This window comes from Lissotriton helveticus, chromosome 4_1 (assembly GCF_964261635.1).
Source record: "Lissotriton helveticus chromosome 4_1, aLisHel1.1, whole genome shotgun sequence".
NCBI lineage: Eukaryota > Metazoa > Chordata > Amphibia > Caudata > Salamandridae > Lissotriton > Lissotriton helveticus.
Window position 1 is genome coordinate 717,865,065 of NC_136063.1, and position 12,443 is coordinate 717,877,507.

At 51.7% G+C, this 12,443-nt stretch overlaps 1 protein-coding gene across 1 annotated transcript in view; it reads right to left on the reverse strand.

The window, feature by feature from the left end:
* Positions 1 to 588: 588 nt before the first annotated feature.
* LOC144827308 (E3 ubiquitin-protein ligase RNF138-like) overlaps positions 589 to 12,443 on the reverse strand; it is a 62,490-nt gene continuing 50,635 nt past the window's right edge. Inside the window, exon 7 of the mRNA XM_078685677.1 lies at positions 589 to 1,567. Coding sequence (XP_078541803.1) covers positions 1,499 to 1,567 — 69 coding nt within the window. The 3' untranslated portion in view covers positions 589 to 1,498. The remainder of the gene's footprint in view (positions 1,568 to 12,443) is intronic.

Consider the following 12,443-nt stretch of genomic DNA (forward strand, 5'->3'; position numbering starts at 1 on the left):
GATCAGCGTGGTCTCAGTGCTCTGGTTGAAACAGAATCATGATTGCAAGATGTCCAGTCGGTAGTTTTGTTCCAGAAATTCAGTAAGCTGCTGAATGATTGCTTTGGCTCAGTGTTCCCAGTCTGCAGTCTCAAGGGGTTACACCCCCCCCCTCACTTATGCATGTGGCGGGTGGCATCAAATTCAGAAATTTTAGGGTCCACCGTAGCACTTGAGGTAGCTGCCTGTTGAACTCTTCATTTATATGAGCCCAGTAGGCATTCATGATCTCCCTCTGGACAAAGCTTGCCATAGTAGTTTGTCCTGTAGCAATAATGCCTATAACATAGCTTTCTACAAATGCTCCGCGTGAAAAAGGTAGAAAGGTGGTGACGTAATTATGACATATCTAAACTAGCACCTGTGGGGAGGACAGGGGAGGAACATTATTACCCTTGGATTCTGCATATTGTTACGCTACTTAAGGGGATGAATGTGTGCAACAAATGTTAAAAGGAGGCATAATGGTCTTTCAAATCCACAGGTGTTTGCTGAACGTGAATAGACTCCCTAATCAATTGAGAAGGAAGGGTCGGTTGTAGTAATAAATTAAACCTTTATTAAGCAATAATCCACAATTAAGATCTGAAGAATCTGAGACAAACTTAACACATCGATAAATAACTTAGTGTGAGGTTAAGAGGACAAACCAGATCCAAGTGCTGTTCAATAGCCCAGTACCCACAACTTGTTCCAAACAATACTCTAAAACAACGCTACTTTTCCCACGCACCTTAATTGACAAAAGACAAAATAAAAAATAAAAATAAATAAAAAGTTAAGTTAATTCTTTGGCTTTGCCCTACTCAAATGGACACCGGCTTTCCAGGAACAACCTTATCACATGACAACCCGCTGTGTTTTTTTTTTCTTTTCCATGTTCATAGTGCACAGTACACTTGGGCATTAAACAGATTTTTCTCCCCAGAACATTAAAAGGAAAAGTAATTGCATATCACAAGTGTCAAAAACAATAAGCCATGAACCCACGGAATAATGGCAAAAGGTTTCTAATGTCCAAGAACTCCCACAGCCAAACCCATTTATTCATCAGGTCCGGACTCTCTAGGACTGCTCCCCAGGTGGGATTTCAAACATTGACTGTTGTACGGCAAGCCTAATGGTTAAAAATCTTAGTTATGATGCGATTAAGGTACACTGGTTTATAGGCTAGGAAAATGGCTGTCTTATCTAAAATGGGGACATGTCAGCTTTATGGAGTGTGTCTGCAGATATTCTGGACAGCATGTATATTAAAACTAATTGTAACCATGATCCATTGATGCATCACAGGGATATTAAAAAAATGTTATACATTTAACCCAAACTTCTTGCGGCCCCTGAAGTGGTTCGAAGTTTATTCGTAAAGTTCTTATGCTTTCCTTCTCACCAACTAAGTAGATTCCCTTTACTCCCAGCTTTCACTGAGAATTGTAAAGCCGAAGGATAATCTGCAATTTCAGAAGTTGGTCAAGTAGGACTCTGCCAAGGCAGCTTCAAACTGGGAAACTTCATCCAGATGGGGACTCTAAAGAGGGGAAAACAAAATAATTGTTTTATACATCTGTTCACCAATAAATCAACATGGCTGCCAAGCACCGATGGATTTCAATAACAAATTCCGCCTTACTGCACAATTTCACCTATAATCATCCACGTGTGGGAGCTGAGCACCACACGCAACTCAGCACACGAAGGTGCACTGGAGAGAAATGTTCGATAATACTGGCATTTCAAGCTACTAAAATTCCCAGAACATCATTCTTACAACATTACAATAATGCAGCATTTGATATTGTTTTATATTTCAGAATAGATTCACCAAATTTATATTCGCAAAAATTTGAAATCCTCTACTGACAAAGAGAAGGATCCCCAGAGTAGGCATTACCCTCCAAAGTAGAACATTTTGTGAACTCAAATACCCCCGAGATGGTCACATTTCAGTGCCCTGGCATGCATCAACCTGTTCCATGACAGATCACCACTGGCGTTTGTCAAGTTCTATCATACTGCTTCACTCTATTTGTAAAAACTGATCATGAAAGAAAAATTAAAATCAGGGTGCTGCACTTTGGTTAAACGGGTTTTCATTCCAAAATTAACATGCATTGTATTAGCATATTTGAACTGCTAGGTCTCAATAATGCAAAGAATACATTACCTCTGTGGCATTATTTATTGATACTCAATGGTCATGTTAAAACATCTTTAGGTAGACTTTATTTCACCTTTCACAGACTGGATATTTTTTTTGATTATTTATTTAAATCAAACGTGGTGATAAAATGCTATTGACAATTATGCCGGCAACTCTGCATTTCAGAGAAGCTGGTCTGTATATTTCTCAACCTATGGCCATTGATAAGACCAATAAAAAGTAAACAAACAAATATTTAGAGAACGAAAAACATAAGCATAAGAAAACTTTAGAACATTAGCTGCGTTCGCGCATGTTTGTATAAAATAATTTTAACACTTGTAATTGCCAAAGCACTATAAAATCAGGTTCTAAATCAACTGAGTTTAAATTACACACATTTTACAAGACTTGGCAGTCATTTCACATTGGTAACAGTGTGATGAGTGCCAGAAAACACATGGTACAAACATCTGCTGAAAGCAAAGACCATTTCTTTAAACTCCACTTGGTTCTGCCTTTAGTCACTTTTACCAGAACCTTCCGCATTTCATATAAATAGCATCCCAATTTCATGCTGAACATGTATCGCTTTATTCGCCCTATGTGTGGCAGGGTATGCTCAGACGCGAGTGCCTTGCTCACTTGGCCACTGGATTTAAGATAGCCTGGCTGATGAGGATTATGAATCCGAAACCGGTCCCAGGATGCTTGTTTCCGGTCCAGGGAAGACATGGCTGGCAGTTCGGGCTGGACTGTTCCCATGAGGCACAGGGTCAGACTGATTTGCATATGGCCATTTCTGAACTGGGGTGGCTGAGTGAGCTAAAGAATGGTGATGGATTAAGCCCAGATCAGTTGACTGGGGGTGAGTGTTTGATTTGCTCAAACGCTCCGTCCATCATTCCCTTTTGTATCGAACATGAAAAAAGCATTGGCAACATTCAATATGTTGCACATTGAAAACTATTGACTTTGCCAAAGCTGTTTAATTCCCCACTAATAGGCATCTCAGATGACTGACATCTTTGATTTTGCTTAAAAAATTCAAAGATGGTCTCACCTAACATACAGGATTCTTACCTGTATGATCACCATCTAGAGTATGAAAAATATGAAACTACTTACTGTATTGGAATCCTGCAAAGAATTTGTCAATTGCGACTTTTGAACAATGAAGAAAATGGCGTGAGTATGTTGGAAAGTGGCTTATTTGTAGTAGTAGTAAATATATACTTACCACCGACAATAAGACCCCTAACTCTGTCTAAGGCTCAATACAAGTCTCAAATTATTCCCATGCTCAACCCTGGGCAGCTTGGTTGCGAGCAGGCAGGCTTAACTTAGGAGATAGGTGAATAATTAAGACACACTATGATATAAATCCAACACCAATTAATAAAAATAGGAAATATTTTGATCTTTAAAAAAATTACACCAAAATGACAAAAACCCAATGAAGTGAACTAGAGATATGAATTTCTGAAGAGTAAACACTTTCTAGTGCTTAGAAACCAATGGTGTCCCTACTGGACATTTGGATGCCTCTGATAATGTCAAAGTTTGAGGCTGACTCAAATCGAGCCCTGGCTGGATACACTAAGCGGGAGGCACCGGTCTAAATTTTAACTTCACACTTAGAAACTTTTCTGGAGGATTTCTCACACAATGTCAGCAGACCGGATTCGTTGAGGGTTCACCAGATTGCCTTTCTGTGAAAGTCCAGTCGCCCTCTGGAGCTTTTTCATAAAAGTTCAAACTTTCCTAAACTTCTGGAACTTCTTTCCAAAGTTCCTCTTAAGGGTCCAGAGTGCCCAAAACACAATCCAAGAGTCTGGAATCTCCAAGATGGTCCTTGACAGGTTGGGGCCACAATTCACACAATGCACCTGGACAACAACCTTAAAAGTCCACTGGATACACTCCAGGTGGGGTACTCTTGGTGGAGTGGAGGCAGGTGAGCTCTGTTAACCTGTAGCTTGCAGGGCGGCAACTCTTTAATCCCTTTGAAGCAAGGTACATCCAAAGGGCTGTAGTTCCAGATAATACAGCAGGTGCAGTCAGTCAGAATGCAGGGCTTGATCATGCAAAGCAAGTTTCCAGCTTGGCAAGCCTTCTTAGTTTCAAGCAGCAGACCTGAAAGGCTCTGCCCTTCTCAGACATGTATTCAGTGTTCTCTGGGGTCAAGCAGTAGTGCACTTATGAGGTGGAGGTCAACACCCCAAAGCATGACCATTTCTCTCCAAAGTGTGGCACAATGGCCTCCCAGAAAGCACTATTCTTCCAAAATTCAATATGGCTGAAGTCTCGGAAGAGAAGAAAGAGCTAGCTAAACCAACCTCCAGTATGGCTTCTTTCCATAGCTCCCTTCCCTCCTACAATTGCAAATTCCTTCCTTAAGCCTACCATCTGGCTGGGTTCAGAGTCGAGGGGGTAGATGGACCTAGCGGTCTCGGCCTGTTCCCTTCTACCTTTGAAGCTATTGCTTTAAACGCCCTCCCACCTGCTCTAGCATTTCTGAGGAGCATGGCCTTCTTACAAGAGATAGCCTTTCTCCCTGGGTGCCACGTATCACTTCATCAAACCAGCCTGGCTAATCCATTTAACCCTGACCGATCAGGGCAGACCACTGGAAGGCTGAATTTTGGCTTACAGACAGGAAAGTCTTAACTTTTCTGTACATTTTAGGATAAATTCAATAGCATATTTTTGATCAATACCATTCTCCTAAGTCCTTGAATGATACTTTTCGGTTGTCCCTTACGGTAGTTATGAATTTATGAACTATTGCAATGTTAACCTATGTGGCGGGGGATCTACAATGGAGGAAATTAATTGAACAATTTCTCCAACACCACGGACTATAAAACTGCTTTTATAAGGACCCTGTTCATAGATACATGACCCTCCCCCCCCAACCCCTGGTACACCTGGGGGTGGACTTTGGGGGTCCTGAATATACAAAAATAATGTAGCTCTTCACTCCACACTGCTCCTAGCACAAAAGTCTATTTTGGAAAGTGCTTTACTACAATGAGGGAAGTGAAACATGCAATTTCTCTATCCCCAGGGCACATAAAACTCCTTTTATAAGTGTCCTTGGGGTGACCGAGGGTACCTAATATGCCAAAATATTGTACTTTATCAATTTTTAAGTGCCCCTAACACCAAAGTCGAGTTTGGGTACAATTTATATTTAAAAGCAGTTCTGCAACACAGATCTGCTTTTAAAAGGACCTCAGGCTTCAGCAGTGCACAAATGAAAGTGCAGAAAGAGCTACTGCCCTCTAAACTGGGATGTCCCGTTATATACTAGGGACTTAGAGGGGAGGTCATTCGAATCATAGGGGTACCCTAAGTGTACCCTTGTGTGTGTAGGTGTTTTCACTATGTTCTAAGTGTTTTCAGGATAAGCATGGGGCTGTTTAGGCAGAGCTCAGGGACAGTTAGTCAGTTACCACCAGTCAGCTGAAAAAAGGGGTGCCTAGGACTCAGGATGACTTTGTAACAGTCTAGCAATCTTTCTTCTCTCTACCTGAAGGATTGCTTTTTTAGGCATGTTTACCCCTTGTTGGTATCTTGAGGGGGTAACAATTACAATCTATATAGTTTTTTAAAATTTCATTGGCATATTTACTTAAAACCATTGCGTCAAGGGGGCGTGGCCAAGGACGTCAAGATGGCGGTCGCACTCTGAGTGCTCTGGACCCGTCATCCGTCCTGCATCCGACGGCAACAGTTCCCATTAGCTGAACATTTTGGCACCCCCGCACTCAACTGGTCGCGCTGTGTCTCCTGGTGCCTTTGAAACGTCTCACGGAGGTCTGCCAGCGCCTCTGCTACCTCCATTCCTCCCGGCCGCTCGCCCTGCAAAATGGAGGCCCCCGGTTGAGCGGCGCAGCGGCTCTGGTCTACGCCTAGCGCTGGCCCCTCCTTGATCGTCTGGTGGACTGCCAGCCCTGCGGCGTGGGCGAGCGGTGGTGGTGCCTAGTCTCTGTTCTGCGGATCGCTGCTCCACCCAGGGGACGCTGAGCCGCCTTGCGGGGACCTGTGGGGGTCGCCAGGGCTGCTGGACTTGTTGCGGTGCTCCGGGGGCCCGCCAGGACCCTTTTGGGGGCGGGCTCGCCTGTGCCTGCCAGCAGCCCGCCTGTGCCTGCCGGCGGCCCACTGCCACCTGGGGCCGCCGATGACCCAGTGCAAGGAGGAGCGCCGTCCCCCCCTGAGGTTGGGCCCGGCACTTGCAGTGGGCCTGAAGACCCTGGTGCGCGGCCGGCGGTTGGAGCTTTCCTTCCGTCCCCTGGCCATGGAGCACTACTCCTGCGGGGCCTGCGTACTGGTCTGCTGCGGGGCTGTGGCCGCTCCTGGGGTCTACTTTGCTGGGCCCTGTTCGCCTCCATGTGGAGGCCTGCGCCGCCTGGGGCCGCCGCAACACGGGGGATGCCCCAGAGGGCCGCGGGGCCCCGGTGTGCCCGTGATGGTGAGGAGGGGCTGCCTGGGGACCTGCACGACGACCTACATTGATGGCCCCCCCCCCCCCTTGCGGGGCTTGGTGCCCCGTGTGGCCCCGGGGGACCTGCCCTGCCTACCTGTGTGAAGAGACAACTTGGGATCCCTGCAGACGACTTGGAGTGACCGGAGGCAAGGAGAGGGGTTGGGACGGGGGTGCAGCCTCCTGAGGGTCTCGCCAGCGGACTGCCACCCTGGGCTGGGAGACCGGGCGCCTTTGTGCCCCACAAGCCACAATCGCCCCTCACCTGCCCCCCGCCTGAATTCCTCGCCCCCGCTTTCCCCTGGTGAGCTGCCCCCCCCCCCCCACTGCCTCATCGCCCCTGAAGCCACCGATCTGCCTGCTGAGACTCGCTGCCCGACGCCTGCCTCCCGGGCTGCTGCTCCTGACCACTGTTACAGATTGCTGCACCTGCCCGGGGGCTGTCACTGATCTTCTCCTGAGGCGCGTGGGGACCAGCAGGGAAGCCTGGGCCTGAGATCGCGCTGCTGTGCGACGCAGCAACTAAGACGCTGCCGGGGTGTCCCCCTCTGGCTTTTCTCCTTAGCCTGGGAACAGTGTGCCCCCCCCCTGATCTCGATCTCTCCCTCCGCTCTAGACTCTGTTCTTCCACCCACCTTGAAGGGGGGCCCAAGAGCCCGGGTGTGAGCAAGCTACCCCGCCGGCGACATAAAGAGCTGGTATCTGGGCCGCTGCGGGACCGGGCAGCATCACCCGCTGGTCTGCGGGCCTATAGCTGCGACGCTCTCCCCTGGCACACGACCACCCAGAGACGCCATGGTCAGGGGGAAGAACACGCAGACCCCGGTCCCCTCCTCCCAGCTACGTATGGACCAATTTGCCAGGGCAGACCATGCCTCAGGCACCAGGCCTCCACCCCCCCGGGGGCGGAGGGAGGGGACCCGTCTACAATCCTCCAGGCGATCAGCACCTCCCAGGCATCTGTCGAGATGAAAATTGGAGAGGTACGAGTGGATGTGGCCCTCATCTGGCAGGACCTCAGGAACGCCACGGCACGTACCACTGAAGCAGAGTCCCGCATATCTATGGCGGAGGAGGACCTGACCACTCTCAAGACCCAAGTGGCCCGTCTCCAAACACTGACATCGGATCTTCACCACAGGGCGGAGGATGCCGAAAACCGGGCTCGCAGGAACAACTTACGCCTCCTGGGCTTTCCGGAGGAGGTGGAGAAGGGCCCGGTGGCCGACTTCCTGGAAACCTGGTTTCGCTCCTGGATGCCTGCGGAGAAACTCTCCCCCTGTTTCGCCATAGAGCAGGCCCACCGCTCCTTAGCGCCCAACCCCTTCCCCCCCCTCCCCCCTCCGGGGGCCCTTCCTGACCCTTCATTCTCCGCATCTTCAACTTCCGGGACCGTGACGCCATCTTAAGAGCAGCCAGGGACTGCGGCCCTCTGCTATTCCAGAACTCTAAAATCATGGTCTTCCCGGACTACTCGGCCATAGAGCAGGCCCACCGCTCCTTAGCGCCCAACCCCTCCCCCCCCCCTCCCCCCTCCGGGGGCCCTTCCTGACACTTCATTCTCCGCATCTTCAACTTACAGAGCAGCCAGGGACTGCGGCCCTGTGCTATTCCAGAACTCTAAAATCATTGTCTTCCCGGACTACTCGAGGGAGGTCCAGTCCCAAAGGAGATCCTATGATGAAGTCAAGCAAAAGCTTAGGGCGATGGGTCTGCGATACGGTCTCCTGTTCCCAGCCTGTCTCAAGGTCCTATTCAAAGACAAGTCCTTCTTCTTTGACACCCCACGGGCTGCCTGGACCTGGCTCACGGAGGAGCGTCCCCTCCTGCTTAGGCAGATGCACTCCCCTACCCATGGACCCAATCTCTGCCCTGTCCGACAGAAGCCCAGGCCGCGGCTGCGCCGGACTGGCTCCCACAGGCGCGGTCACCAGCGTCCGGAAGCCTCGCGCTCACCAGGGGGTGGGGGGGGGGGGGGGGGGGGGGGGAGACGCGCGGCCGTCATCTTTCCCCCCCCCCAGACCGGGGGGCTCCCCCAATGGCAGGGCCTTCATCTGCGATCACCATGGACAGGCCCTTGGACTCTGGCGCAAGCCTACGTAAATCCAGATCGGACTCTGATTTATCCGGCAGCCCGATGATCCGGGACTCTCCACAAGATGCAGAGGCCTGAACCAGGGCTTTGAGCTGTTTCTTTGCTTACGGATGCCCTGATCAGCCGGACAGCCCTGGAACTGCCCCCCCGGGTCTTGCCAGCCACCCGGAGGGCGAAATGCCTAGTGGGGGCTCCTCCCGGGGACTGATTCGACCAACTCATGCTTCTCTTCCTTTTCCAGTTTCCCTCTTTTTTCTGCCAATCTCTCCTCTCTGCTGTACATCTGTGTCCCTGGCGAAAACGCAGATACCTTTCTCTGCTCCGTGTCTATCTTTTAAGCTTCACTGTTTATTGCTGATGTTATTCATCCGCCACTACGGAGGGGGGTCCTCCCTTGATTGACTCTGGACTAGTGCTACTGCCCCCAGGCTAATCATTTAAGTTTAGTGTCAGTCCCCTAGTGAGGGGTTTCTTTTGGGTGTTGTATTTTAGGGCGACAGATGCTTCATGTTCCGAGGTGTAGGGTGGGGCGGTGTTGGGGGGTGCCGGGGCGGGGGGAGGCAGTTGTCTCCCATGTTTTTTATATGTGTTCAGCTGCCTACGGGCTGCTTTCTGGTTTAGCACTGTTGGGCCGCTCCTCGGCCTCTGTTGTCACCGTTTACGAGCGGCTGTTCGCAGCTCTTCCCACTGATGTTCGATTGTTGATACGTCCTTGTTTAACATGCATCTCCTGCTCACTGATGTCTTGGCCACTCTGGGTCCCCACGGGCCGCCACAGGAGCGGACCGCGTGTGGCCGCTTCCCTTCCCCCATCTCCCACCTACACCCTGAACGCCCATGGCCCGCCAGCCCGCTCTGACTACCTTGATCTCCTGTTCGGTGTGGTGGGTTCTCCCCCCTCGAGGCACGCCCCCTTGCTGCTGCCGCGATCTCCCACATCCCCACCTCCCCAATGGCATACTCTCCGATTGGACCCCTCCACGTTCTCTCCTGGAACATCAACGGTCTCCTCAACTGTATTAAGCGAGCGGCGGTCCTTCAAGCGGCACATCGCCACTCGGCGGACGTGCTCCTTCTCCAGGAGACCCATCTTTTAGGAACCCAATGCAACTTCCTAACCCCTTCCGGGTTCGCGATGGTCTGGCACTCTGGGTTTCAACGCGGGTTCCGAGTGGTGGCAATCTTGCTCCGGAAAGGTCCCCCCTTCACCCTCATTAAAGCCTACAACGACCCACAGGGGCGTTATGTCGCAATCTCGGGCGTGGTGGAGGGATGTTCCCTGCACATCCTAAATGTCTATGCCCCTCCCGCCCTCCTGTCCCAGACGCTTCAGTGTCTCACACAGGTCCTCTCCGCCTTCCCGCCCGGCCTCACGATTGTTGGTGGCGACTAGAACGCTGTGATGCAGCCGGGGCTGGACACGACCGGTCCTCCTTCAATGACCCGTTCCTCATCTGCGGCAGCCCTGTCGGGCTGGGCCTCAGCCCTGGGGCTCTGTGATACATGGCGGGTTTGGAACCCTCGCAAGACACAGTACACTCACACCTCAGTCTCCCACCGTACCCATTCCCGCATTGCCCTCCTCCTGCTCCCAGCCACGGATTGTCACCTGGTCTCCGGAGCGACCATCTTGCCGAGGGGGCTGTCGGATCACTCCCCTGTCTCCCTTTGCATGGGCTCCACCCCGAGGGGACTGCGAGCGGTTTAGCGCCTCAATGCCTGGTTCCTACAGAACCAGGCGCTGGTGGACAAATTAGGGCAGGAACTAACCCACTACTTCACTGCAAACGGGGGCTCGGTTCCATCGCCAGGGACCCTCTGAGAGGTTGGTAAGGCTGTACTTCGGGGAGTGGCGAGAGGGCTAGTTCATGCCAAGCGAGCGGACCGGATGGCCCGGCATGCGGAGTTGGAATCCCAGGCCGCCTGGCTGGAAGCCGAGCACACCGCAATCGGTCGGGAGGATCTCACCCGGCAGCTGGCGTTGATCTGGGAGGAGCTCCGCCAAATCTCGCTCGACTCAGCAGCTGTGGTGATCCTCTGTGGCGCGGATATACTGCTGGGGCGACAAAAACAGCAAACTCCTCCACAACTTGGTCTCCTACCCTAAGGTTCATCGCGTTATTCCGGAGATTCGTGCACTTGATGGCACTCTCCAGGTGACCGCCGAGGCTATAGCAGGAATCTTCACCAAATTCTACACCCTCCTCTATGCGGCGTGCCTGCCTGGGGCCCTTCTCCCTGCTCTTCTAGGCAGAGCCGGTGCCCGATTACCCTGCCTTACCCCAGAGGATGCAGAGGTTCTGGAGAGGCCCTTCACACAGGATGAAGTCCTGGAGGCAATCCTTCTTCTGAACCGTGGCAAGACGCCCGACCCGGACGGGTTCCCACAGTTGTTCTATGCGGCCTTCCGGGACACGCTGCCCCCCCCCCCCCAGCTGTTGCATCTATTCCACCACGTGATAGAGAGGGGCTCCTTTCCCCCCCGAATCGGACTTGGCCACGATCGTGGTCATCCCCAAGACCCATCCACCCTCTGTGAATTGTGTGGACTTCCGCCCTATCTGCCTCATTAATACCGAGCTCAAACTTTGCGACAATACTGGCCCAGAGGCTCAAACCCTTCCTACAAAACCTGGTCCTCCCGGACCAATGTGGCTTCATGCCGGCCAGAGGTACCCGCCACTGTATCTGCCGCCTCCAATTGGCCCTGGCCCATCGCTCCAGCCTATCTCCCTATCTGGGCCTCCTCTTTCTCGAGTACCTACAAGACATGCTGGAGGAGATGGGCTTCAGCCCGAAGTTCCGCAGCTATATTAAGGTCCTCTACGCGAGCCCCAGGGCCCGAGCGCTGATCAATGGGACGCTCTCGGAGGCATTCCCGATAGGAGACACCCCTTGCACGTACCTCTACCTATCTCCACTCCTGTTCGCGCTGGAGATGGAGCCCCTGGCGACGCTCATCCAGCACGACCGCCTCGTTCACGGGTGGGCCTGGAATGAGAGTCAGAGACAAAATAGCCCTCTACGCCGATGACTTACTCCTGTACTTGGCAGACCCAGCGACCTCGGCCCCCAGATGTCTACCAATCCTTCTTGACTTAGAGCACGTCTCCGGCCTCCGGCTCAATGCAGCCAAATCCACCTTGGTCCCGCTGCACCCCTCCCGGGAATGTTTCGACTGGCAATCGTCCATCCCCCCTTAGACACCACTCAATATCTAGGGATATGGGTGACACTGAATTTGAATTTAAAAAGCTTGTATAGCGCATCATACACCATGACGGTTTCTTGGCGCTTTTAGCGGCTAGCAGAACAGAAAATGAAGGGAGTAATTAGTTTGGGAAGGCCTGAACAAACAAGGTTTTCAGGCCCTTGCGAAAGAGAGAATATTGTTTTGTCGCTCGTAAATGGTCAGGCAGGGAGTTCCAGAATGCGGGGGCCAAGACTGAGAAATTGGAACCTCCCCATTTTTTTCTGGTGAAGCGAGGAACCTGCAGAAGGGACTGAGAAGAGGATCGGAGGTGTCTAACGGGGACATACTCTGTTAAGAGGGAAGAGATAAAGGCAGGGGCCGATCCCTGTCGCGCCTGATAAGCCATGCACCCAATCTTGAAGAGAGATCGTTGCAGAACAGGCAACCAGTGCAGCACCTTCAACAATGGTGTAGAGTGGTGGAAACG